This window comes from Gopherus flavomarginatus, chromosome 3 (genome assembly GCF_025201925.1).
Source record: "Gopherus flavomarginatus isolate rGopFla2 chromosome 3, rGopFla2.mat.asm, whole genome shotgun sequence".
Lineage (NCBI taxonomy): Eukaryota > Metazoa > Chordata > Testudines > Testudinidae > Gopherus > Gopherus flavomarginatus.
Window position 1 is genome coordinate 197,613,888 of NC_066619.1, and position 27,311 is coordinate 197,641,198.

The 27,311-nt window shown below is 39.9% G+C and overlaps 1 protein-coding gene across 6 annotated transcripts in view; it reads left to right on the forward strand.

The window, feature by feature from the left end:
- The window catches only part of SMAD1 (SMAD family member 1), a 202,975-nt gene that overhangs the window by 138,833 nt on the left and 36,831 nt on the right, over positions 1-27,311 (forward strand). For 5 of the 6 annotated variants that reach the window (XM_050946525.1, XM_050946523.1, XM_050946524.1 and 2 more), the window contains one exon: positions 14,951-15,564. In XM_050946525.1, coding sequence (XP_050802482.1) covers positions 15,165-15,564 — 400 coding nt within the window. In that variant the 5' untranslated portion in view covers positions 14,951-15,164. Of the gene's footprint in view, positions 1-5,272; positions 5,336-14,950; positions 15,565-27,311 lie in introns of those variants that run through there. The other variant, XM_050946526.1, reaches the window with a different exon arrangement.

Consider the following 27,311-nt stretch of genomic DNA (forward strand, 5'->3'; position numbering starts at 1 on the left):
TAACATGTTGGCGAGGGGGAGGAGGGCTCAGAAAAAAAGAAGATTGAGAACCCCTGGCCTATGCCTTTTCTGTCTGGGAGAGAGCCACATCCGTGATAAGTACTAGATATGTAAATCCTTCTCCTTGAGGACTTGCAACTTGAGGGACAAATGACTGCAACTGCGTCGACTTACACTAATGCACATCAATTGCTCATCACAGCAGACCAGGAGGAGACATAACCTCCAACGAACCCAAATAGGGTGACCAGGTGTCCTGATTTTTTGGGTCTTTTACTTATATAGGCTCATATTACCCCCACCCACTGTCCTGATTTTTCACACTTGCTGTCTGGTCACCCTAAACCCAAATGGTTGTTTTCAGCAAGTGCCCCTTGAAGCAGGCACCACATAAGAAGTCTTGCAAAGGAAGGCAGAGAAGAAAACTGTCAAAATAGATATTGGTCACATTGACTCTGATTACCCTGGCACCTGGGCTGTCAGCACCAACTGCTGCTATCTCAACCCCGAAACTGCTGCCCTACTGACATCAGTGCCAATAAACTCAGCACTGGCCTCGGCCTCTGCACTGGCTCCTCAGTGAACAGCACTGCTGTTGTTGGACCTCGCCCTGGTGCCTCCTCACAAAGGTGAGGCTGAAAAGAAGGGCCAAGCAGAGCCAGACACCTCTCTCGGCATAGAGAGGGGAAAATAAATCACCCTTCCAAGGACAGGATGCCTAAATCTGTGCCTGGAGGGTGGCACTAATTAAAATGGCACCGAACAAGTATTTACTGTGGTGGTGATTATGGGATGAAGGTCCCCCCTGAGCCATCAAGATCCCCTCTGGGGGCATCTTTGGCACCTTAACAGCACTGGACTCTGAAGAGGAGACATCATCCCTCAGCCCCACTGTTTAAAGAATACTTCTCCACACCACCACCCTATTCCTTCTTCCCAGTGTCCAGCAGGGATACTTCCCTGCTATCCTTTGAGAGTGACCCAAAGCTTGCCAGAGATCCCTCTCCTCTTGGAGCAAGTGTCACAGGATGCTGGGGAGGAGTTAGAGGAGATCATTAGAGAAAGCCAGCTGCCTGCCAGAACAGCCTTACAGGCAGCCATCGATGCCTCTGATGTGATGGTCAGGTTGATGGCACTGGCTATACCCATGAGGCGAACCTCCTGGCTTTTAGCATCAGGAATATCAGGAAAGATTCAGGACACCATACAAGACCTTCCATTTGAAGGAGGTGGAGATCTTCAGTAGAAGAACTGATGAGCGCTCCGCTCCTTAAAGGATGCTAGGGCCACCCTCGGGTCACTGGGGAACTACATTGTGCGGGGAGCAAACTGTTTACCTGTAGAAGATACTGCCATTCAAGCTCTCCACAGCACCAAGAGTCTTCACAGAATGCATACTGGTGCTAGTGGCCCACCTGAGAAGGCAGGGCATTCACTTCTACCCCTATCCGGATGACTAGCTGCTCAGAGGGAAATCGCATCAGGAGACTTCAGTGAGTTTGGAATACACCCTATCTCTGTTTGCTCAGCTGGGTCTGCTGGTGAATAATGAAAAATCATCTCTTGCTCCCTCATAGGAACCGTGATGAACTCCAGGTTTTGAAAGGGCATATCCACCCGAAGAGGACAGGTTCCAGACATTACATCCATTCATTCTTCAGCTGACATTAAAACAGACTACGACAGCATGGCCTTGTCTGGCAATATTAGCCACATGTCAGCCTGCATGTACATGACACCATCATTTACCGGACTTCATCTGCAGCTCCTCCAGGTCAGTCTGTTGCCCAGCAAGACATTAGACAGGATGGTTTCTGTGCTCCCAGCATGTCATTGCAGAGCTGGCTTGGCGGTTGGACCCAACAAACACACTGAGAGAGGTACCCTCCCTGACAAGGACACTCATCAAAGATGTGTCTGGGCAGGCTGGGGAGCTCATTGGACCATCTGCAGAAAAGTCTACGGATCACGTCCTTTAATTCGGAGTTGGAGATGACTGTCCTGGAGCACAGAGCTATCAGGCTGGCTGTGTGGAGTTCTAGCATGTCCTCTGGAATTTGGTAGTGCAGATCTTCATGGACCGCACAGCTATGCCCTGCATTAAAAGAAAAAAGGGGGGGCACCTTCTCACCCCTGTGGTCTGGGAGGCCATCTAGTTCCAGACTTGATGTCATCAGAACAAGGTCACACCAATGGCTATTCACCTCTTGAGAGTCGTCAACAGTCTGATTGCCCTCTATGATGAGATAACTGGCTCTGTAGATATGGGGAAAGCAGTGGACATGGTATATCTTGATTTTAGCAAAGCTTTTGATATGGTCTCCCTCAGTATTGTTGCCAGCAAGTTAAATATGGAATGGATGAATGGACTATGAAGTGGATAGAAAGCTGGCTAGACTGTTGGGCTTAACGGGTAGTGATCAACAGCTTAATGTCTAGTTCGCAGCCGGTATCAAGTGGAGTGCCCCAAGGGTCGATCTTGGGGCTGATTTTGTTCAGCATCTTTAATGATCTGGATCATGGGATTAACTGCACCCTCAGCAAGTTTGCAGATGACACTAAGTTAGGGGGATAGGGTCCAGAGTGACCTAGACATATTGGAGGATTGGGCCAAAAGGAATCTGATGATGGTCAACAAGGACAAGTGCAGAGTCCTGCACTTAGTAAGAAAGAATCCCATGCAATGCTACAGGCTGGGGACTGACTGGCTAAGCAGCAGTTCTGCAGAAAAGGATCTGGGGATACAGTGGATGAGAAGCTGGATATGAGTCAGCAGTGTGCCCTCGTTGCCAAGAAGGTCAACAGCATATTGGGCTGTATTAGTAGGAGCATTGCCAGCAGTTTGAGGGAAGTGATTATTCCTCTCTATTCAACACCGATGAGGCCACGCTTGGAGTATTGCGTCCAGTTTTGTTCCCCCCATTGCGTAAGGGATGTAGACAAATTGGAGAGAGTCCAGCAGAGGGCAACGAAAATGTTTAGGGGGCTGGGGCCCATAATTTATGAGGAGAGACTGAGGGAACTGGGATTATTTAGTCTTCAAAAGAGAAGAGTGGGGGGGGAGGGGTTGATGGCAGCCTTCAACTACCTGAAGGGAGGTTCCAAAGAGGATAGAGCTAGGCTGTTGTCAATGGTGGCAGATGATGGAACAAGGAGCAATGGTCTCAAGTTGCAGTGGGGGAGGTCTTGGTTGGATATTAGGAAACATTTTCACAAGGAGGATGGTGTGGTGAAACACTGGAATAGGTTACCTAGGGAGGTAGTGGAATCTCCACCCTTAGAGGTTTTTAAGACCTGGCTTGACAGAGCCTTGGATGGGATGATTTAGTTGGTGTTGAGCCTGCTCTGAGCCGGGGATTGGACTAGATGACCACCTGAGGTCTCTTCCAACCCTAATATTCTATGATTTTAACTTAGTGAATGTCCTGAGCAGACAATCTGTGAGCAACCATGAATGGTCCTTGCACAGACTGATAGTGGAGCTGATATTCTATCTTTGAGGATTCTCCTGATTGTCCTTGCTGGCAAACAAGTCTGTCATATTTTTATAATTTTTTATCCATGCCTCTCTACCTGTTCACCTAATTCCCCAGGTGATTTCCAACATCAGCAAAGATAAGGCCATGGTCATTCTCATTGCCTCTCTGTTGGCTAAGGTAATTTTGGCTGACAGATCTCTTAAAAATATCCATTCAGTCACCAATCCAGCTTCTGGGCTGTCTGGACCTGATCTCTCAGCACAACTGCCTGGTACTATATCCAGACCCAGAGTCACTGCATCTGACAGTACTTCTGATGGTTGGCTGAGTACCATAAATAGGGTCTGCTCCTTCCAGGTCCAGGAAATTCTTGTTCAGAATAGGGAAATATCTATCAGATGGATGTAGTTATGGAAGAGGTTTTCAATACAGGTGGCCAAACATGATCTGGGACCTGCTCAGGCCTTAGTACCAAAGACCCACGACTACCTCTTATGCTTGAAGCAGGCTGTGCTTCCATTCAGCTCTGTTTAGGCTACCTGATGGCAATTTCACCTTGCCGTGGGTTTGTATAGTAGTTTGATTGTTTCTCATCCCCTGGTATTAAAGTTTATCAAACTTTTACATCACCAGTCAGAGAACCTGGAACCTCAGTGTGGTCCTTCTGAGAATGTTCTGCATATGACCTAGCTCTGACTTCAGCTGAGAGTGAGTGAGTAAGTGAGCTTATGGCCAAATCTCAATTACAGTTCTCCACAGGAACAAGGTAGTGCTGAGACCTGACCTGAAGTTCTTTCCTAAGGTGTTCTCAGATTTTATTTAAACTGTCGATCAAGCTTCTTGTCCTTGCTGAAACCACCACTAAAAGAAGAAACTACTACATGTGCTCCAGGAGTTTGCTTTCTTATGTAGCTAGAACCAGACCATCCAGGCTATCACCACACTTATTTATTTTTATCATTCTTAACTACCACAGGCTTCAAATTGCAAGGCAACTGAGAGGTTGTTGCAACTGTCCCATCCTTTATGCCCTTGTACAGGAGCATGAGGAGGCACAGGACATGTGACCAGCAGCATCTGTTGAGGCTGTGCATAAGTCTGTGATCTTGCACATGTGTGGTGTATGTACACCTACAGTGGGATCCACACAGAATACATCATCTTGAACATCACCTGTTACTATAAAAGTTTAAGCACAAGTTGTCAGCGGGTGGGGGTGGGGGGGGGGAAGGAAAAGATATTGGCATGACCAGTTAGCAAAAACTCATGCAACTCAGTTCTTGTCCTTAGCTTTTTTGGGGCCTATCTGCAAAGAGAGGGGACCTGATTTGCCATGTGATTATTCCTAGCTAAGTTAGAAAGTGTCAATAACTAATCAATTGCATGTTAGTGGAGCTCACTGAAATTCTGCAGTTGGCATGGAGAAGAACTGATTGTCTGCTCTCAGTCAGTCAATTAGTGTGAAAAATGTACAAGTGAGCCCATCATCCCAAGTAATATTTCTTGGTTTAGAATAATGTAGGGCACATTAATAATGGAGAAGCTCAGATAAGAAAATGATACCTAATGACTTTTACTTATCTTGATTCCTGTTCTTAGAGCATAAACAAAATAACCCACAGAAGCAACCAGAAGACCAGGAGAATATACTGTAACAGTTTCCTTTTATTGTATAATATCTATATTTCCTGTAAGCATAGCAGGGGCATGTGTTTTCACTTCCTTTAAAATTATCCTGTTGCAGTGTGCTGTAAGGTCTGTTTGCTACTGTCTGTATATCAGCGCCTTCATCCCTTGGATCAAAATCCTCCAAGGTCTTAATGTCCAGGATGGAGGAAAACAGCAGTCATGAAATTGTATGTATATATACTTGGATTTCAGGGTGTGCTAGGTATTTTTGCTTCATTCATCAATTTTCTAGCTTTATTTTATTCCTCAAATATAGGCTTGTGCCCCTCTGTTTGTGATTTAAAAAGGAGGAGCACATCCAAGGTTCATGGATCCTTGCTGTATCATTCCTTGGAGGCAGTGGTTACAAAGTCTCCATTTGTCATAGGACTGGTTGAGATCAATGAGAGTAGTACAGGCTTGTGCTGCAGGTTTCAGCCTGGGTGCGCTTTCCCTTGGGCCCTGCAGCCATAGCAGCATGATTCTTGTCAATGCCAAATTGCCTGTAGCTGGGTTGCCACCCCCCTGCATGGTGTGGGACAGTTGCTTGGGGCAGTAGTAAGGGTTTTGCTGGTGCGATTGTACTGATATAGCTCTAATGTGAATGCAGTTGTAGCAATATACAAGTGTTTATTCTGGTATAGCTTATGCCATTTCAGGGGACCAGGATAAGCTATAATAATATCTAGCTTTTGTATGGCAAGGCCATTGGTGAGGGGCCCAACGTGTGTGTTCTCACATCACAACATGAGTTTTGATCACTACCACCTGGGATCTAGTAGGTTGGTTGTTTTGTTTTGTGACTCTTAGTTTTTGTTGTTTTTTTTTGTTTATGAATTATCTGAATATGAATAGCTAAGCTTTCTGATCTGATCTTCCCTGAGTCTACCAAGCACTGTCTGGATGCATGGATATACTGTTTCTCCTGTAAATCTCCAATTTTTTAAAAATCTTCAGTTTATGAGCTATAAAGAAATTCCAAACTTTCCCATCTTTGCCTCTTTTGCTTGATAAGAATGTGACATACTCAGGTGGATTGTCAAATATTGAATAAAAGATAGTGCCAAAGTGCACTTTCTGTGGTTTGAAAGTGTAGCTGCTGTTCACTAATTATTCAGTAAGCCAAGACTGAACTGGTCTAATGAAATGTGGAAGTCCAGTCCTAGTTTTCAAGAGACCACTAATGCCATGCAGTAGTTAAACAGACTTTTCATTGAAGGGTGGAAATCTGGCAGATCTTGATGTTTATTTCAGTGATTGTATAAACTTGGCTTTTGAAGCTATATTATCTTTAAACACTTTCTTTGTCCAGAATGCTACATTTGTGGTCAGATGGGTTCTCATTACAACACTTTAAAGGGACTGCTGGACAATTTAACTGAAGGATTTAATAAAACTCAGATCTTTCTTTAAAATGAAGTAGCTGAGGAGATAGAGTAATGATTGATCTATATTGTATTTAATATGAAGGTGATTTAAAGTTTTATAAAATTCTATCAGTTGAAAAAATATTTTAGAGAATTTTCATGTTAAGAGATGCTTTGGAGATTTAAATGCTATGCATATAGCTATATTTAAAATATCTGCTTTTAATAATTACAAACTCTTAATCTTTACAAACTCCTGAAATAGCTCCTTCCCTTCCATTTTACTACTAAAATTTTTTAAAGGATTATTTTAAAATAATATTGACATGGTTTTGAAGAGTCTGTTTCTGTGTTGTTGAACTTTGATTAAAACATATCCTACCGTATAAATACATTTATTTTTTTTCTCTCAGATTTTGTCTTGTGTACTTTGATAAAGCATTGTCTGTCCCCATTTTAGAGATGAGGAGGGTAAGGTACAGAGATAAATTACTTAGTCTCTGATACATGAGATCAGGATCAGACTTTAGAAAAGTTCTAGGCTTTCCTACACTTTTGTTTTTGGTACTATATAGAGGCACAAGTGCAAACCCTTTCTGAAGATTCATTGTACTAGTGTAAAAAGTCATTGCAGCTTTACTGGGTTTGCATTTAATATAGCTATTCTGATGCAAAATATCCCATTGTAGGCAAATCCTAAAATGGACCAGCAGACTATGATTCTATTCCATCTCCCAGTCCCATGTGAAATGCACTGGACTATGCTGCCTTCTGGAATTAGACAAAATAAATCTTGTGTTTTACAAGCTTGATTTTAACACATGATGATCTGGCTTCTGAAATTTTTCTTTGCTGTTTTAAATGTATGTTTTAACCTTTAAAAAAATAAAAATTCCTGAAAGTGACAAATCAACAAGTTTTATTCAGCTCACCTGTAAAGGAAACCTCTCCTGCCCTGCCCTGCAGAATTAGAGGGAAGTGATTTTTTTTTCAACTGATAAAAAGAAATAAAATCCCATGCCCTTCCCAAAGGAGGAATTAAACAATTGGGAGAATGGCGTGGAACCATGTGTTGGTTTGTAAAAGGATATGGTTTGCAAAGATGTTTCCTTTGATGCCTGTGATGAATATGGATGTATTTCCGCTGCAGAGGGTCCTGATTAAATTAAGCAATTAGAGCTGACCAGACAGAACTAAATATAGGAAGAGGTTTCAGCTATCCTGCCTTTGTGTGTATTAACACACCCACACAGATGTGTTTTTGTTATTGTTGTAAACAACACCTGTTTTTTTAAAGACAGTTCATACTGTCAGGAAAGGGAATGATCTCTGTGTTTACTTAAAAAAAAAAAAAAAAAAAAAATCACACCAGGGGCTTTACGATAAAAGGAAAGACACATTTTCCCTTTTTTACCTCTTGATTTTTTTTTTTTTTAGTACTGAATTTAGTGTCTGAAATGCTTATCTTGTGATTTACAGGCTTATGTTACAAGCTTTGATTATTTTTTTAATTATAAAATGGTCATAAATTGAGTTTCTGAACTATGTAAAACTGACAGACCATAGTCCAAATTATTTGGTTTAGAGGCTTTTCCGTTCTTTCAGGACTTAGCTTGTGCTTGCTGTTAATTTGGGCCCATTGTATGGTACTCCGCTCCCTGAGTAATCTCCGTGACTTCACCAGGAGCACTTGTGAAGTTGCTCTTTAGTGTAAGAAAAGTTATCAGAATCTGTAGCTCAGAAGGGTAAGCTGGTGTTACCAACAATAAAATCTCTTGCTGCCTACTTTGAGGACTTCTCTCAGCTCCCATTGAAGGAAGATTGGGTATGCATAGTTGGTCACACTTAAAGGATCCTAAGAGGGTACAGGTTTAGAGGAGGTGTGAAAAATGGTCTGTTCTCTTCTGTAATGTTCCACACAAAAATTAGTATACAGATTGTGTAAAACTTGCACACAAATGAGAGAAATTCTGTGGTCCATTGCGGTGCAGTACTCTGATCCATGGTATTTGTAATAATAGCTTGTACCCCATGTATACACCTATAGCTGTAATTGAATCAGTGACAATTCAATTCTCCCATGACCTAGTTCGAACATGACGAAAAACCAAATCTTTTCACTGGTTGCTGCAAGAATGGAGGGCAAAGGGAGAGCTTTTCATAAACTAAGCATTCATGCTGTCTTGTTTTGCTGCAGCACCTTTTTAGCCAAGAAGCTGCTAACTTTGGTATGGTTACTACAGCAGCACAGCGGTAGTACCATAGTGTAGATGCTCCCTATGTGGATGGAAGGTATTTCCATTCAGGTAGGTAAACTTCTCCCCCCACCTTCCAAGTGGTGGTATCTGGGTCAAAAGAAGAAGTCTTCTGTTGACCTAGCCAGGTCTACATTACCTGGGGTTAGGTCAACTTGCTACAACACTCAGGGGTGGTGTATGAATTTTTCACCCCCTTGAGTTCTGTAACTAGGTCGCTCTAAATTTTCTATGTAGACCAGGGCATAGTTTTGTGTGGGAAAATATTTTTTTGCGGGGAGCCAAGTGGGAACCAAAAGCAGAGAGGAGCCACTCTGATTTCTGTTTCAAGTACTAAATATTGTTTTGAAAGAAATGAATTGCTGTAAATAGAGTGACCAGATTCCCAATTTTATGGGGACAGTCCCGATTTTGGGGTCTTTTTCTTGTATAGTCTCCTATTACCCCCTCAGCCCCTGTCCTGATTTTTCTCACTTGCTGTCTGGTCACCCTAGCTGTAAAGACGTGAGCTTCTTTCAGAGAAGTGAATCAAATGACTATTTTCTAAGAAGCAAATTAAAATCTCTTGTTGTATTATCTCTTTTTATACCATTAATAGCTAATGAAGATTGAGAAAAGAACCATGGAACTAGGTGTGGAAAAATGAATGGAAAAAACCTCTTAGGGGTTGTGTGGATTTCCTTGTTTCCAATCCCCCTTGGCAGTCTCACAATTTTTATGCCTGAATTTGTTTGGTTTTTATTGAATTGTACACATTTTAAAACCTTTTTACTGGAATTCTTTATTTTGTCTGCCCCACTGAGCACTAAAGTAAACAAAGTCAGTACAAGAGTCAAAGCTACCTCTGTGTTTGTCTGAACCTGGGACTAGGAGTTGGTTCCCTTCCTCCATCAGTGTTGGTAATTTGATTGTCCTGACCCCTCTCCCCACCCACCAAAACCTTTCCTACAGACTGTCTTGTGGGCATTTGAAGGCAGTAAAATATTCACTATCAAACTAGTCACTCGGTGTTGCTGACAGATTTAGTTATAATTGTCTCTTCATTGGATGCTAGAAAAAGAAATAATCTTGCTGTTAGGGAAACTGCCTAGCTGAGTTTTATTTAAATACAAAGCAAGTGACGCAGCTGTTTGTGGCATTTTTGTTTTAAACTGTTTGTTCTTAAGTATCTCTGAAAGGTCCAAAGACTAAATAAAAGCTAGTTAAAATGAAGAAAAACAATACAAAGAGGTAGTTGCATTAGAAACAAGTTTGTTGATTTCAGCTTAACGGCTGATAGACAGAATACAGTAAAGGTATGTGTGGTTTGACATAAGGAGTGGTTGCTTACTAAACAGGAACTAGATTTTCTTTAAACCAGGTTCAAGAACATATGGAGATCGTCTTATTTTTCTGATTGTACAATACCTTTAAAGATAAATATGTTTATCCTAAGGACTGGTAGTGACTTAGCTATTGGGAGCGCATACACTTTTTCCCCCAGAAGGGCATGTGTGTTTTTCTGGGGAAGAGAGGAGAAAATCTGTCATCTGCTGACTCGTGTTAATCTTTATTTTGCACTTTAAACTGATAAGACCACTTTGTGTAAAAGTAATACAGGAAATGATGCATTGCAAAAACCAAAAGTGGCAGAAAGGAAAACAGAATGTACTGGCAAAAGCTCAGAACCATGGATACACTTTATAATTCTTGGAAATGAAAACTCCACCTATTTTTTTTTTTTAAATTTTAATACTGTCTTGACACTGGAATTCAGTGTTAGAGTAGTTCATAGCAGACTTCAGTGTGTACCAGTTTCAACACAGTTAATTTAGAAACGTGTGTTGTCTTTGTCCCATTTATTTTTAATAGATTATCCAGCGTATCAAAATGGAGGTAACTTAAAAAAGAAAAAAAGCAGTCCTAAAGCAGACTATGGTGCATGTCCATAGAGAGAGCTGGCTAGTCATATGGTGCTGGCATTTCCAGCTGCTAAATTTCATGCACTTGAATGATGGCTAAAAATATAGGCTTTCCTAATATTACTTTCTTCTGTGCAGTTGCCACAGAGATGTAAAGGAATTTTTGAAGGAGTAGAAATGTAGTTCATAAAACCCTGCCCTAGACTGTGCTGTTATGCAATGTAGTATAGGTGGAATATAAATATGGGATTTTCAAGCGTTCTTAACACCAACTTAACTGTGTGTGGTGCTGGATGTTTTTGAAAGTCCTGTTGAGTCTTGTAGAACTAGTGTACAAGTCCTTGCTTCTATAGAGTGTGTCTTTAGCCACAGCTAAATGTACAGAGTACCTTGATATGACACTTACTTTTTAAAACCATGATGGCGTTATTTTTGAAAATAGAAAAAATTGCAAATCTTGTTCGCCTTCCACATTAGACTCAACAAGACTACTAGTTTGTGCAAGCAGGATTTGATCTATTGTGTTGAAGCAGCTGAATAGCAATAAATTAAGCCCAAATGAAAAGATACCCACAACTAGTTAATGTTCAGCAACTGGCATTAAAAGAACACCATTATGTAGGCCCAAGATTTACGGTTTGTAAAAATAAAATTGATTAGTTTAAAATCTCTCCATTCTAATGGAAACCAGTTTTTTATTTTAAAAAAAAATGAAATAAACAAACATTCCCATTAAATTTTAGCCATTTGAAATGTGTAGTATTGTGCTAGTGGATGTGAACCTTGAAGCAGACTATAAATAAAAGTGAAACTGATGTGTTTTTTTCATTTTCCAGTCTGGAAGGATTCACATAAAGAGTTGAACAGTAACTTTCAAAATTAGTAGTAACATAGAGAAGGATCTTTTTAAATTGAAACTTTTAACTTATGTTCCCTATTTTTTAAGGAAAACTTTAGCCTGTGCAGTTTTGGAAATCTGATCAGAGCTCAAACAGCTGGTTACTTTAGATGTGTCCCTGAAGTCACAGCCATGTTTGGGAAAGGAGGAAAATATTTGCTCATTCAAAGACTTATTTTTATGTATTAGAGAGTGTTCTGAGAGTCAGGACTAACTTCCATTACTAACCACACGTGGAACTCTGATGATGAGGTTCTTAACTCACCACAGCACTTAATGGAGCACTTTGCAGTGCACATAAGGATAAAATCATCCTTCTCCTCCTCCTCATAAGGATAAAATCCAGAGTGCATCAGTGGTGGTAACTGAGTTTGAGTTCATCAAATAATACAGCAAATGTCAGGTCACTGAATATATTCTTAAATTTGCTCCAGGCTCATGAAAATCTTCCATTTCATTGACAATACTGTACAAAACTTGATTTGAATTCTTAAAGATTTCTTGACAGTGGGATAAACTAGCACCAAGTACAGACAAACATGGATTAGTTATAAACAGTGTTGACAATTTATTTTTTCTATATTTTATATTTCATACAACTTCAAGAGCAACTTTAGGGGGGAAGGATAGCTCAGTGGTTTGAGCACTGGTCTGCTAAACCCTGGGTTGTGAGTTCAATCCTTCAGGGGGACGATCTAGGGCAAAAATCAGTACTGGGTCCTACTAGTGAAGGCAGGGGGCTGGACTCAATTACCTTTTGGGGTCCCTTCCAGTTCTATGAGATAGGTATATCTCCATATATTTATTTATTATCAGAATATTTTCATGACAAAATACTTTAAGGTGTTTCATTTTAATTGAAAGTACTCCAGGTATGTTGATACATATGGCAAAGCCACTGAATAAACTGGTGACATCTTCATTCTGGCAGAGTCCAGAAAATAAATGTAAAAATATATCTGGTGACACACAGCTTCTGTCACTTTAAAGATATCTCTTGTTATATACCAACAATTAGTATTGAAGACTTGGTGTATGATTCTGTTCAAAACTGCATGTGATTACATCTTGTTGCTTTTAATTTTGTCTTGGTTTTTTTTCTGGATGGCAACAGTTTACCCCATTTATCAAAAATTGTCTTTTCATCATAATTTTTCTGCTGGACTTCATGATTTAATATAACAACCTGAAACTGTCATGTAGCCCCTGGGATGGGTCCATATAAAGTTATGATGGCTACTTTCTACAGCCTGCATGTGTGGCTTGAATTTTTTTTATTAAATGTGATACAAGTATTCACAAAGATCTTTGGTTTTAAATCTTTTGTGATAAGTTTTAAGTCAGCCTTTGAAATGAAAAATAACTTTATTGAGATAAACAAGCTGATCTAATTTATTTCAGGTCACAGTATTCACAAACTCTCTAGTTGCAGTGGTTTTCAAACTTTGGTCCCTATATCACTGATGGTCTGCAGAATGGTGGGTGGTCATGTGCTGCTGGCTGTCCTTGTTATCAGCTGCTAAAATGAAGACAGCTAAAAATACTTTTTCCACCTAAGCACTTGCTATAAACTCGATAGGGCTATTAAATTTGTGAATGGAAGGCAGGGTGGGTTGATTTTAAATCATAAATTTTAATCATGATTTAAATCAGCAAGAAGGAAATCTTGATTTAACTGATCTATTGTTGTGTTTTGCATTTTCACTTTTTTGTTTTTATAAAGACAGATTTGATTGTCATTGGCTGGTAACATTAAAACATTGATTTGCAACTAAACATAGCAAAAAAGTACCAAATTTAGTGTAGAAGCTAACCAGGAAGATATACTGTATCTACACACATTTATTTAAGCAGTTATATAGTTTAACAGATTTATTCAGGTTCTTATTGTTTATATTTTTACTGTGTTAGAAAATGGTGAATGGTTCATTTACTAGATTTAATTTTTTTACTTGTGATTTGATTTGTAACAAGCTGTTTGCGTAGAAATTGGAATTCTTTTAAAATGCATTAAACCAGGGATCTCAAACTCAAATCACCGTGAGGGCCACGTGAGGACTAGTACGCTGGCCTGAGGGCCGCATCACTACCTTTTTATGTAAAGATACAAAAACCTGCCCCAACCCCCCCCCCCCACTCCATCCCTTCCATGAGGCCCTGCCTCTTCCCACTGCTTCCTCACCCCAATTCCAATCCCGTCACCAGTCCCCACCCCAGCTCCGCACCCTCCCTTCCCGTATTCCAACCGCTTCATCAAATCCCTGCCCTTGCCCCTGCCCCGCATCTTCTCCGCCTCCCTGAGCATGCGGCTCCCCGCTCCTCCCCCTCATCCTTCCTAGAAAGTGCTAAGCGACGCCAAATAGCTGTTTGGCAGCAGGAAGTGCCTGGAGGTAGGCAGAGGAGCAGGGACACTGTGCACTGGAGGGACGGCGGGGGAGGGGAGCTTGGCAGCCACCGGAAATAACTCTGGGGGCCACGTGTTTGAGACTCCTGCACTAAACCAACATCTTTTATTTTATTTTTTGTGTTCATAAAATCACTTTAAATGTGCTGGTTACACCAAAGGGGGCAAAAGCTAATTGCACATGCTTTTTTATTTAAAACTGATTTTAATAAACGGAGGAGATACTATCTGTAGTTTGTGAATTGAACTGATTTTCTGGTGACTATGTCCTTCAAGATTTTATAGAACTAGTAGATCTCATCAGCTTACACCATGGTTTGTTTTTGGTTTTTTTCCCCTTTAGACATAAGAAGAAAAACTTTCCTGCTTTTTCCAACTCCCATTTGATTTTCTTAATTTTGAATGAACTAGTCATAGAACTGAACTAGCTAAATAAACTAAAATGAAGAAAATATTCTTTCGGATCTGCAGAACAGGCTGCTGCTATTATTAATAATAATTAATAATAATTTTTTAAGCTGATTCAACAAACTGAGTCCTGGTGCTTATCCAGTGACTTCTACTGGTTCAGTGATTTGACTTAAAAAAAAAAAAAACCTTCAGCAGCACACATGAGAGTTTAGGTCTTAACATAAATTGTCATAATTTCAGATTTTACTTTATTTAGGTTTATTTTACAAAGGGAAATGTGTGCAATTGTAAATGGTAAGAGAAGTGGTTTGTGAAACTCACTGCCTGTCAAGATGTGGTTCATGCTGAAGTATTTGAGAACCTCTCCTCCAGCGTCATGTGCATAAATTGATCTATGTTCTGTAATAACTTGGGTGCTGCCAGTTGAGTCAGATTCTGAAGGCTGTCAGCACTTGGGTATGTGGGGTTTTTTTGTTTGTGTGTTTTATCATTCCACTTTCACATCTAGACATGTTTAATTGTTCACTTACTAAAAACAAATTTTCTCTTCCCCCCCACCCCCCACAGGTGCTGGACTTCAGTTTGAAACACAAAGATCACTTCTGTCAAGCTGGAATGTTAGTTTCAGTTTCTCGAGACTTCAGAATCAGAAAGCCAGAGGGAACAGTATAAATTCAGGCGAACTTTTGGTGCCCGTTTATATACAGGATCTGCTGAGTCCATTTTTCAGGGGGCAATCTTTTCTGTTTCTTCAGTATCCAGCGTGACTGAGTTGATCACCATGAATGTGACAAGCCTATTCTCCTTCACAAGCCCAGCAGTTAAGAGGCTGCTGGGATGGAAGCAAGGGGATGAAGAAGAAAAATGGGCAGAGAAAGCTGTTGATGCATTAGTTAAAAAACTAAAGAAGAAAAAGGGTGCTATGGAGGAACTGGAAAAAGCATTAAGCTGTCCAGGTCAGCCCAGCAACTGTGTTACAATTCCCCGTTCCCTGGATGGCAGGCTTCAGGTTTCACACCGGAAAGGGCTACCACATGTAATTTACTGTAGAGTGTGGCGCTGGCCAGACCTCCAGAGCCATCATGAACTGAAACCACTGGAATGCTGTGAGTTTCCCTTCGGTTCAAAACAGAAAGAGGTTTGCATCAATCCCTACCACTACAAACGGGTGGAGAGTCCTGGTAAGTTGTTGTTTTTTCTCTCTCTCTCTCTCTCTCTCTCTCTCTCTCTCTCTCTCTCTCTCAAATCTTATCTAGACAGTAACATACACATCTAGTAATTAAAGTTGACCAGATGGCTGGTATCCTATTAAACTTGAGCAAATATGAATGTCACGTCTCAGATTCTTCATAATTTGAAAGAAGTGATAATACAGTAGCTTGCTCTTTCACGTGCTGGGGCTATAAATGTCTGTAAACGTCTTCCATGGCTATACAGAAGGATGGTCTGAACACAGGACTGGGAGTCAGGAGGTCTATCTTCTCCTAGCTTGGCCACTGAGTTGAATATTAGGTAAGTCGTCCACCCTCTCCATTCATGTTTTATACAGGCTTGCAGATTAATGAATCCTAAAGTGCTCTGAGGGTCAACATTAGTCAGGTAACTCTTTTTTTTTTGCAGATATGGTTGGATGTGCAGACTTGTAATTCTCACCAAAAAAAATTAAAAATAAAAATACAGGCAACCATTTGACCAAGTCAGAATTTTCATTCTCAGCGATCCTTTCATCTTTAGATCCTTGAGGTTCAGAAGGGGGACAACCAATTGGGAGGATGGTATGTGGCTCTTACTGGGTGATTCCACAAAGGAATCATTATATTTATCAGTGGAATAGCACTTCAGGGCAGCAAAGTGTCTTTCTGTGGAATGTAGCGCTGTGAGAAGATATGGCATATACGTGTACAAACTTCATAGCAGTGATTTGGACCTTCCAGATCAGAGCTGTACTGTAGCTACTAGCATAATCTTTACTACAGTTCTGTAATTGCATTTCTGTATTCTTTCTAGAAAGGCTCACAATTTGGCTTATAATGCTTTAGCGGCCAATAGTTTATTACTTTCTAAATACACATATATATAATTTTTAAAATCCATTTCATGCACTTTACCTGTTGGTCCTCCCCCCCATCACTCTTAAAATGTAAAATCCTTGTTTGGCACCACCTCCTTCTGTTCTTGCCTTCTCAAGGCACTAATCCTGCTAACACTTTTTAAGCACAGGCTTTATTTGCTTGTGAAAATAGTCTAATTCAGTTCACTGGAAATAGTCACATGAATTAAATTATGCATATGCTTTACTGTTTGGGGCTTGTCTACACAGGAGGCTTTAGTCACCACTGGTGTAGTTGTACAGATATAGTTGCATCAGTGACAATCCCTTGTGTGGCTGCAATGCACTAGGTAGTCATGGCTTATATTTGTGCAGTGCATCTATACTAGGGATTTGTAACAGCAATTATATCCGTATAGCTACATAAGTAGCTTAAAAACTACAGTGTAGACAAGGCCTTATATTTCAAGGGTGGTTTTTTTGCAGCTCTGTTTTGTAATGTGCAATGCATATTTATGGTGCTATATAACATTTCCTTTCAGCATTTAAGTATGTATTTGGAAACAATCCAAACAGCTAAACTAATGCGACATGCACATTTTATGCAGCAGAAGCTTAAAGGAATGGTCCTATGTGAGAGAGCTAGTTATAAACTCTTAAGTTTTCTGTCCTTTAGAAATGAGATATTAAAATGAGCAGTTGTCCCTGACTATGTCCTTTATGCATAGACAGTTGGATCAGAGGTGTGTTCTGTATCCCAATGTACAGAAGGCTTGGATTGCTTTATATTAAATAAAAATCTTAAGTCATTGAGCAACAATAGGACTTTTGCTATTAGAACATGTTACTTAACATTCTTCTAACTCTTCTTGATTTAATGTTGGCAGCAGGTTACTGGTTTGGTGTTTGAGAATCTTCTCATCTGGTTGCACAGTATTTTTTTAAAAAGAAACTACAAAAATGTCATGATGCTGCAGCAAGATAGGCAAATAAAATGTACAGTAAACCCTCCAATGTAACATCTAAAATATGTCCTCAAGGTCGTATCTGATCGCTTACAAACCATCCATTTACTTATCTTCCTGGATTTAGTGTCATTGTCACTTTTATTCAGTTTTGTTATTTTAAATAGTGTCTTAAGGAAATAAAGCTAAGATTGTACATTCTGACTCCTGGACACTCATTTAAAGAAATGTTATCCAGATGCAGTTAAATACTTGATTGCAAAGATTTTAGTTGAGCAGTTCGAAGAAAAAAGCCCCGCTTTACTTTCTCTAGTTCTCATCCTAAGGAAAAACTGCACTCTTGGTGAATCACCTCATAGGCTCCAGTTTCTTAAGAAACTTCCACAGCTAAAGGAAGGGCAGGATATGTTCAAATACGTAGGAGGCCATGGAAATGTTCAAAAGCTCACACAAGCCTTGTGTGGTCCTCTCAATCAAAATATTCTGGAAATAACTGCTGAACAGAATGCAGTTTGAACTTAAATTTATGCTTAAATGTTTTTCCTGATCTAAAGGCCACTGAAGTCAACTAGGGCAGTGGTTCTCAACCAAGGGTATTCACAGAGGTCTTCCAGGAGGTACATCAACTCATGTAGATATTTTGCCTAGTTTTACAACAGGCTACATAAAAAGCACTAGCAAAGTCAGTACAAACTAAAATTTCATGCAAACAATACTTGTTTATATTGCTTTGTATACTATGCACTGAAATATAAGTACAATATTTATATTCCAATCTATTGTCTCATTTTTACCATATAATTATAAGGTTAAGCAATTTTTCAGTAATAGTTTGCTGTGACACTTTTTTGTATTTTTAATGTCTGATTTAGTAAGCAAGTAGTCTTTAGGTGAGGTGATAATTGTGTGTACACAAGACAAATCACACTCCTGAAAAGGGTACACTACTCTGGAAAGGTTGAGAACCACTGAATTAGTGTATGTCTCCATTGCAATTACACACCCATGGCTGGCCTGGGTCAGCTGACTTTGGTTTGCAGGGCTCGGGCTGTAAAATGGCAGGGTGGATGTTTTGGCTTGGGCTGAAGTCTGAGCCCAAACATTTACCGTGCAATTTTACAGGCCTGCAGCCTGAACTCTGCAAGCCTGAGTCAGATGACCCAGGCTGCTGCGGCTATTTAATCATTGTGCAGACATATCCGTAGTCTTTCTATGGATTTTGGTGGAATTTGGATCAGGGCCTTCTTCTCCCTGAGCCTCAGTTTCCCATCTGTAAAATGGGGAGATGTCCCTTCCATTCTTCCCCTGTTATAAAAGGAAATATAAAATTATGATGGACACAAGGAAACTAAGTGTTTTATTATCATTATCAGAAGTAGTAGTAGTGCAGTAGCAGTGACGACTCCTAATCCTGGACCAAGACCCTTTTTAGCTCAGCTCTCTACCAACACCCAGTAGAACAGAAAGATAGTCCCTGCCCCAAAGAGCTTACAATCCAAGTAAAAGACGAGACAACAGATACAGAGAGATGGGAGAGTACAAGGAAACAGACAATATTGTTTAAACATTCAAGACAGCCATGTGGTGGTGGAAGGTGTAAAACACACTAGCTGAGTGAGCAATATAATGACGATAAATGGCATGTTGGTTCCATTGTTTTGGGGGGTGGAATACTTAGGAGGGGATCAGTTAAATAGAAAGTCAAGGGAAGTAGGAGTGAGGGGTAGCAGTGCAGGGGAGGAGAGGGTAAGGACAGACAGGAATGGAGTTCAGCAGAGGTGAAGAGAGTGGCAGTGGGAGATCTGGCAGTTTATAATTTAAAATAGAGCACTGTTCTGAGACCTGTGCAACGTCTAGACATGATAGTTAAAAAAAATTCTAGCATGGGGGCGTCGGACAAGGAGGGATGGATTTCATGTTTTATTACAGTCAGTGGGCTGGGATATAAACTCAGGACTTAGTACTCTCCTCAATGCACAATTGATGTCCCATTGATGTTTGTGGGATGTTTGCACAGAGATTTAAGGGAGAATACAGCTTTTTCTGTATCAACTGAAGTTGTATATATTATTCAGTATCTCATTGGCCCATTCAGTACCCTGAGTGGTTGGGTTTTTTGATCTGCTCCTTTGTTTCTCTTCTTTTCTTTGTTTCTGTCCTCTTCTGTCTGTCAGGTTTTCTCAGTTGTTCCCTCTTCATTTTCTTCCCTGTAGCTATCTTCAGTTCCTACCCCCTTTTAAGGTTTTCACTCTCATTTTCCCTGTTTCATCTCCTAAAATTCTCAGGAATGACTAGTAGATGGTGATGATGATGAAATGTAAGCGGGACCAAAATTTCACTACCTTGTGTGAGCTGGTTTGGCCCATGGGTCATATGTTTGACACTCTTCCTCTAAAATAACAGTGAAGGGTTTTACTCATATGGACAAGGTGCAAAGTAGGGGGAATTGTATATATATTTTGTTACATTTTCCATTTCAATATCCTGTTTGGGTTGTTTTGAAAAGCTGGTTCATAATAAAATAAATCTGCCTTTGATATGTATAAAATCGCACAGCACTCTACACTGGGGAATGAAGGCCACAATTTTTTATGGACACTTCTGCTTTTTTAAAACTTCTGGTGCTAATGTGATACTCATCTCTTACAAGATGAACATATATAGATTTTAGAAAACAGCTACAAATTTGAAAATCTCAATTCTAACTCCAGATGTAATTTTTTTTTTACTTTTTAAAATTAAACTATCACATTCAAATAAGCTTTTTTTTTTTTTTTTTTTAAAGCAACAAACAGGAGGCTGAAAATATAACAGTTGACTGTTATGAGATGCTGGGGGAAGGGCAGGAGAGGAGTCTCCTGGGAATGTTAAGCCTGGAGAATCTAGGCTTTGTTGAAAGCATGCTTCTTCGTAGACTGCTGAATACATACGGTGGTATAAGGAAGAAAATGCTGAGGGAAGCTTGTCATCTGGCAAACAGATATAATTGTTGGAAAGAAGTGCCTTCTAGAAGCTGTTGGAATAGCTCAACTGTTGTCATTTTATGCGGAGTCATTTGTATGCTGCACACTTGCTAGTGCAGACAATGGTGTAGTTAATGGCTATATCAAATCTGACTGGCTGCTTTTGGCAGGGCAAGGCAAAGCTTTTAAAACTTGCACAAAACTTTTAAGAACCTCTTGAAAAAATCTGACTGGCCTATTTAGCATGACTCAGTCTGTTTTGCCTCTTTAAATTTCACTCCTTGATTTAGTTAAAATTGACCTAAAGGCTGTTTTAAAAGCTGGAATTATGTTTTGGGGGAGAGAAGGTCAAGGGTTTATTTTTTCCTTCCCTTGGAAATATTAGGAATGACATCTCAAGTTTTCCTTGGGGAACTTGTTTGGGGGATCTCGGAGCTTGTTATCAACTCTCTTGCCTTAACTAAAGGAGGAGGGGTGTAATGAATCTTTAACCAAAGCTTCATTTCTCCCAATTGCTACTTAGTCTTTTGAGTTACATTAAAAAAGTTTTTACACCCCTATAAACTGGAAACAGTTTGACTGAAAATCACTTTTACTATCTTGTCTCTTGCATTTTCATTTCACTAGTTTTCTGGTCATCATAGTCATCCAAGCTAGACAGGACATGAATTTCTAATGTAGTTTAAAAACAGGCAGAAAAAATGGTTTAAAAAAATCAAACTTTAGGTTGTCTTGTGTACATCATTCTGAAATTTTAAAAACAATAGTCATACTCATGGTATGGAATAACCATGAGAGATAACTGGAACATCTGTTAATTACATGGATGGGAATAGGAATGGAAAGTAAAACAGCTAAATGAGTTGGAGAATCTAAGCTAATTAATTTGCTAGCAGAAATTTCTAATCTAACTTTTTTTTTCTGATATTTACTCATGTGAAGGAGTGTGGCTATGTACAATACATGAAGTCTTCCTTTTTGGCAATCCCTTGCACTTTTGACTTTCTCCAAACCTGAGGTGACCCATCAAATTCTAAGGACTGTTGAGAATTTAACATGCAGTCAAGCTAGGAAAAAACCTGTTGTCCGTTAATCCAAGTAAACCCAATTCCTGCTCTGAATGATATGGTAGGTGGTGGTGGTATTTTTATTGCAGTAGTTTGCAAAAGCAGTTGATGCCCCGTTGAATTAGGCACTGTAGATGCACATGTAGCGACATAAAACATAATTACTCACAACTAGTTGCGCAGATTGCTGATCTGAACTTCAAAAATCCTATAGGTATTGACTGGCTCACTAGTACATTCAATCTGAGGCTGAAAATAACTGGTCTGCTGCTGCTTCAGTTTCCTTGTAATTACCAATAACAAGTGGATGATGAGCTGAGCTGGCCTATTCCTTTTATTAAACTCTGTCTCTGTAGCAGCCAGTTGTGGCCTATGCCCTATGCTGAGGAGAGTTGATATGACTAGTAATGCATGGGCTCTGCCCAAATTGCCATATGAAGCACAACTGCCATTCAGTGGCCTTTACTGGGAAACTGAAGTAAGAGGGCAGTTTTTATATTCAGTCTGAAGACTGATGTTCCAGTCAGTCAGCACACCTGGGATTTTGAAGTGCAAGTCAGTTAAGGATAGGAAGCAACATGCTAAATGTATAGGAGGCTTCTTGCTGCCTTAGCAGCAGAGGTCTGACTCTGAGAAACAGCAGCCATGTCATGCTGCCTTCATCACCAGCATGGACTCCTCTCATGCCCTCAGCATGGTTTTTCAGATTTGGCTTGATCATTTTCCTGAATAATTTGCTGTCTAAATCAAGCCTGTATAATCAGACAGATCTGTGGTGAGTTGTGTTAGAGTGAAAAAGTATTTGTTTTCTGATCGCAAAGGCAACCCTGCTTTTCACCAGAGAGGAGAAAACCCTTAAGTAGTGACAGTCTTGGTGACTGTCTTGGCTAAGACAGTTTGAGATCCAAGCTGTCCTGAGATAAATCAACTTTAAAATGTGTCCTAGCTTGCATTTCACATCATGTTTCATTAAAAACTTGTTCATGTTTGCATTAAAAATTTGTGCTGTGCCTCTGAAATTTGAACCCAAACTGGATTGTTTTTTCCCCATCCACTTTATGGGGATTTGAAAGGTTTCAGTCCTAGGACCAGTATTTAGAAAACTTTACTGGTCCTGAAACTGTTTCTAACTGTTTAAATATCATTTCATTCTTACCTTTTTATCTGCTTTTTTCACTGCACTTCAATTCTGATACAGTTTTAGCCAACCTAAAATCAGATCACTAAAATTAGTGCTTTATCTTTTGAACTTTGGGTTCCATACTTGGTATGCAGTTTCTGTTGATGTGGTTTTCTAGTGATTCTCAGGGTAACAGCTGCTAAATTTTCAGAATTGAATTTGGGACCAAGAGAGAAGTTAAAACAATTGGCAAACTTATTCTTAAGCACTAATATCTTGTGACCTATCTGGCTAGTGTAAGGATTCCAGGACTGACCAGTAACTCCTGCCTTCTTCCAGCACCTGGGAGAACTCTGATCAGCACTCAGTTCTCTGCTCTGTTTCCGGCCAGATGGGAAAGCTTTGATCAGGAAGACTAGAGGGAGCAGTGAACCAGCTGTGTGCAATACTCCCATACTGCCAGCACTTTTTGAGGGGAACATTAGACAGTAATAGAATTAGAGGTGGGGGAGGAAAGCAATGGGGAGAGACTATAAAAGAACAAGGGCAAAGGAGAAGCTGTTGCTGCTCCAGTCTGGAGAATGGAGAAAGAAAAAAAAGTGTCCTTTTCAAAGACTGAGAAGATAAATTGAGTGGAAATCATCCAAGAGGAGACAAGAAAATGGAGACAGGATGAATTAGAGGTGGAAGAAGAAAGGGATGGGAAGGGGGGTTGGAGACAGGGAGTTAGTCACTAGCTGACTTAGACCGTTTTTTCCTTTCCTTGTTTGACTTGTGTTAGTGAAATTCTTGTTTCTAGACTTTTTTTTTTTCTCCCTCTATTAGGCATCCTATAGCTCTGCAAGTTCAGGGATGGGAGACTGCAGAGTGTCACTGGTGAGAGGATTTGTCATATTGCTTCCTAATATTACTGTTGGGCGTAGCTTTAAAAATAGCATGCTGCAACAGGTGTATACAGTTCTAGGATGTTTCCCCAAAATAGCAGACAACTGCCAGTTTATTTGGCAAGTGCTATTGAGCTTTCTTCCTCAAATTTTTTGCCAATTTCAGTTCTAAAATTCCCCACTGAAAACAATTGGAAGGGAACCCAATTTGAAGAAATATTTTTGCCATTCTCCAATGTGAACCAGAGAAGGGGATCCCATTATTGATGGATTTGTCAATAAGAATAAATTCTTTTAAAAATCAGCCAAATTCCTGTCAAATGTCACTCCAGACTTGAAATTGCAAATCTTTTCACCTATATGGCAACTTGGTAGTGCTGCTTACAGCTGTAATGAGAAGCTTGATCACTTGATGCACTGTCCAACTATTAACTATCTGGTACAGAACTGTCAGAATTACGTTTGCCACAAGCTAATAAGTGTTGCTTTAATCATAGGTATGTAATTAGTGCTGAATTCTGGAAGGCACTTTGAACAAATGTCAATTTCATGAATCAGTGGGCATCCAAGTAAAGCCTCTAATGTTAATTGAGTATTATAATACAGGAAACTTACTAATATTCCTTGACAAATGTGTTATACCAGATGTCTGATTTTAAAATTACAGTAAATGAAGCAACAAATATTTTTAAATAAGTCTTCAGTAGCAAATATGCAAAATGACAAATCGAGCTATGAAGTCTACTGACATTGAGAAATAAAGTTAAGAAAAACCAGACTCTCAGCTGTCTCCTTGAATGAATAGCCTGGAATGTGTGCCTGTCTGGTCATAGTCACCCAGAACAGACTGCTGGATGACTATTATTGAGCCTTTCCATTTACAGTTACTGTAACGTTAAGTCCTATTGAAGCAAACAGCTAAAATCTTTGCACTTCTGAGAAAAAGTAAAGCAAAGTTTCACAACCACATGGCACAGAAAAACCTTGTTTGAACCAGGTGGTGTTAGAAGAGCATAATTTAGCTAGGTCCTCTGAGACCAGCTTTGAACATAACAATATTAGTTATTGTTAAAAGCAATTTAATCCACAGTGTAGAAATGTAAGTGTCTTTGTATTTGGGAACATGTCCTGTGGTTAAAGACTACTTATGCTTGCCAAAGAGAGTCTTGTTCTCTCGCACTATCTGAAACGTAAGTGCATCAAAACTTTCTTTCCACTCAGTATTTAACCTTTGCAAGGAAAAGAGGGTTCTTGGCAAAAGGTTCCAACCAGTACACTCACATCAACTATTTAATGCTGCAGATGCCAAAGAAAGTCAAGCAAATTCAACTTGTCCTCAACTTAAAATGCACTAAAACCATCTCTATTTAAACTGAGGGGTTGCTAGCCAGTATATCACAGCTGATTTCAACTGCTGAGGAATTGAATAGGAGGGAGATGTGGGTTTTTTTTATTTAAGACACAAACCCTTTTAGAGTTTTATAGGCTAAAACTGTTACCATATGGATTTCCTTCTCATTCCCAATAATGCTTTTGCCACTTTATCCATACAAGATTTTCCATCTTGAATTCTGAGCACAAGCCCCTCATTTCTGTTTTCCCTTAGCTATTGATATTTCTCTTTGTTAAAAATTAAACTGCAGGTTTTGTTCTGAATTGAACATTTCAAATAAAACAGCAAGTGACTGAGTAAATGCACTTGAAAGTAAGTGTGGGTGGATGAGTGGTATATGGTACTGCCCAGACCCTGATTTGGGATAGAGGGCCCCAATGTGGCAGGAATTGCACAAATGCTTCTTTGACTGTACCTTGACTTGTCAGACACATTACAATCTTAATAGACACTCCTATTCTGTACCACTGCATGTGTGCATAATTAATGAGCTGTGCATCTTTTTAATTTTTTGAGCAGAAAAAGCTTCTGTTGAAAAGGTGTTGTAGTTCTGCCTTTTGCCCACCAGAGGGCATTGTGGCAATAGAACAAAGCAACTGCTCCCAGCCAGCTAGGGAAGACAGAGAGCCTGCAGAGCCACCTTCACAGCGCCTGTAGGGCCAGGTCAGGAGACAAGGGCTATGGGGAGACAGACAGTGTGGGGCTGCTGGGTAGTCAGACAGGCTTATAAGGGCTAGTGGGGGAGGACAGAATGGGAGTGGAGGTGCAGGGGGGGATAGCCCAGTGTTTTGAGCATTGGCCTGCTAAATCCAGGGTTGTGAGTTCAACCCTTGAGGGGGCCATTTAAGGAACTGTGGCAAAAAAATCCTAAATAAACTGTTAGGGACAGCACTTAGTCCTGCTAGTGAAGGCAGGGGACTGGACTCCATGACCTTTCAAGGTCCCTTCCAGTTCTATGACATAGGGGTGTGTGTGTGTGTATATATAATATGCGGATTGGGGGGGGTGGGGATGGAGGGACACATGCCTAAGTGAATGGGAGAGGCTAGGGGTCAGCCAGGGTGTGCCTGGGGGAAGCTCCCTAACAGTCTCTCCCCACCCCCGAAAAAAACCTGTTCCATGCTTTTCTCATCCGTACCCAACAACCTTCCAAGTTTGCACCCAGGCTCCTTCCCAACAATTATTTTCCTCTTCCCTCAACTCCATTACCCGACTCCACTCAGACTTTGCACTGCTTCTGGGGGATGTGGGAAATATGGTTCTGTGTTGTAGTTGAAATGAGTTGTTACTCAGAGCTCTGTATTAACATGCCTAGTAAGGAATCTTTGTCAAAAAATATTTACTGAATCTTTTTTGTTGTCTGTATTGTTACAGACATACTTGCTGACAACTCTTTTGAAATAAATTACCAAAAACCAGTCGGAACTGGTATGATTGTGTTATTTTGACAAAGTATGCAGAATTTTGCAGAATTTGAAAATATTGTGAAAAGAATTTAATTTTTTGGCACAGAATTCCACCACGAGTAAATAGTGAAAATGCAGCATCTGATTCATAACTTTTATGGAAAAATTGGAATTTGCATATGTACCTAGATTTCAAGAAGTACTTTGATCATCCATCCTCCATGATGTTAAACTATCTCTCCTTTCTCTTCCACTTCTCCTGTCCTCTCATCTCCTCCATTCAGTTTTTCTTGGCTTCTGAGATTCTATCTCAAACAGAAGAGAGAGGTTAACCAAAGTTTAGTTGCTAGAAGGTGGAGATAAATACAAAACTGAGGGTGGCAAGGTAACTAAACCCTTTAATCTGTGCTCAGGTAGGATAATGGCAAAACCAAATGAGGGAGAAAACATGCCCTCACTTGAAGGACCTGTAACATTTTCAGTTATATTAATTTTTACACTTCTACACATGAAGATTTTAAAAAGGAAGTTCAGATTGGTTCTTACTCCACCCGTTTTGTTCTGTTCTGTGTTTCAGAAATAAAGTTGAAACTAACTAAAATTGCATACATATTTCACTCTCCTCTGGGTGTGTCATAAACAGATAGCTAAGGGTTAATGTCTCTTTCACCTGAAGCACCTGACCAGAGGACCAATCAGGAAACCGGATTTTTTCAACTTTGGGTGGAGGGAAGTTTGTGTCTGAGTCTTTTGTCTTTTGTCTGCCTGCCTGCTTTCTCTGAGCTTTGGAGAAGTAGCTCTACTTTCTAATTTTCTGTTTCCAAGTGTAAGGACAAAGAGATCAGATAGTAAGTTCTATGGTTTCTTTTCTTTGGTATTTGCATGAATATAAGTGCTGGAGTGCTTTGATTTGTATTCTTTTTGAATAAGGCTGTTTATTCAATATTCTTTTAAGCAATCGACCCTGTATTGTATCATCTTAATACAGAGAGCCCATTTATATTTTTCTTTCTTTTTTATATAAAGCTTTCTTTTAAGACCGGTTGAAGTTTTTCTTTACTTCAGGGAAATTGAGTCTGT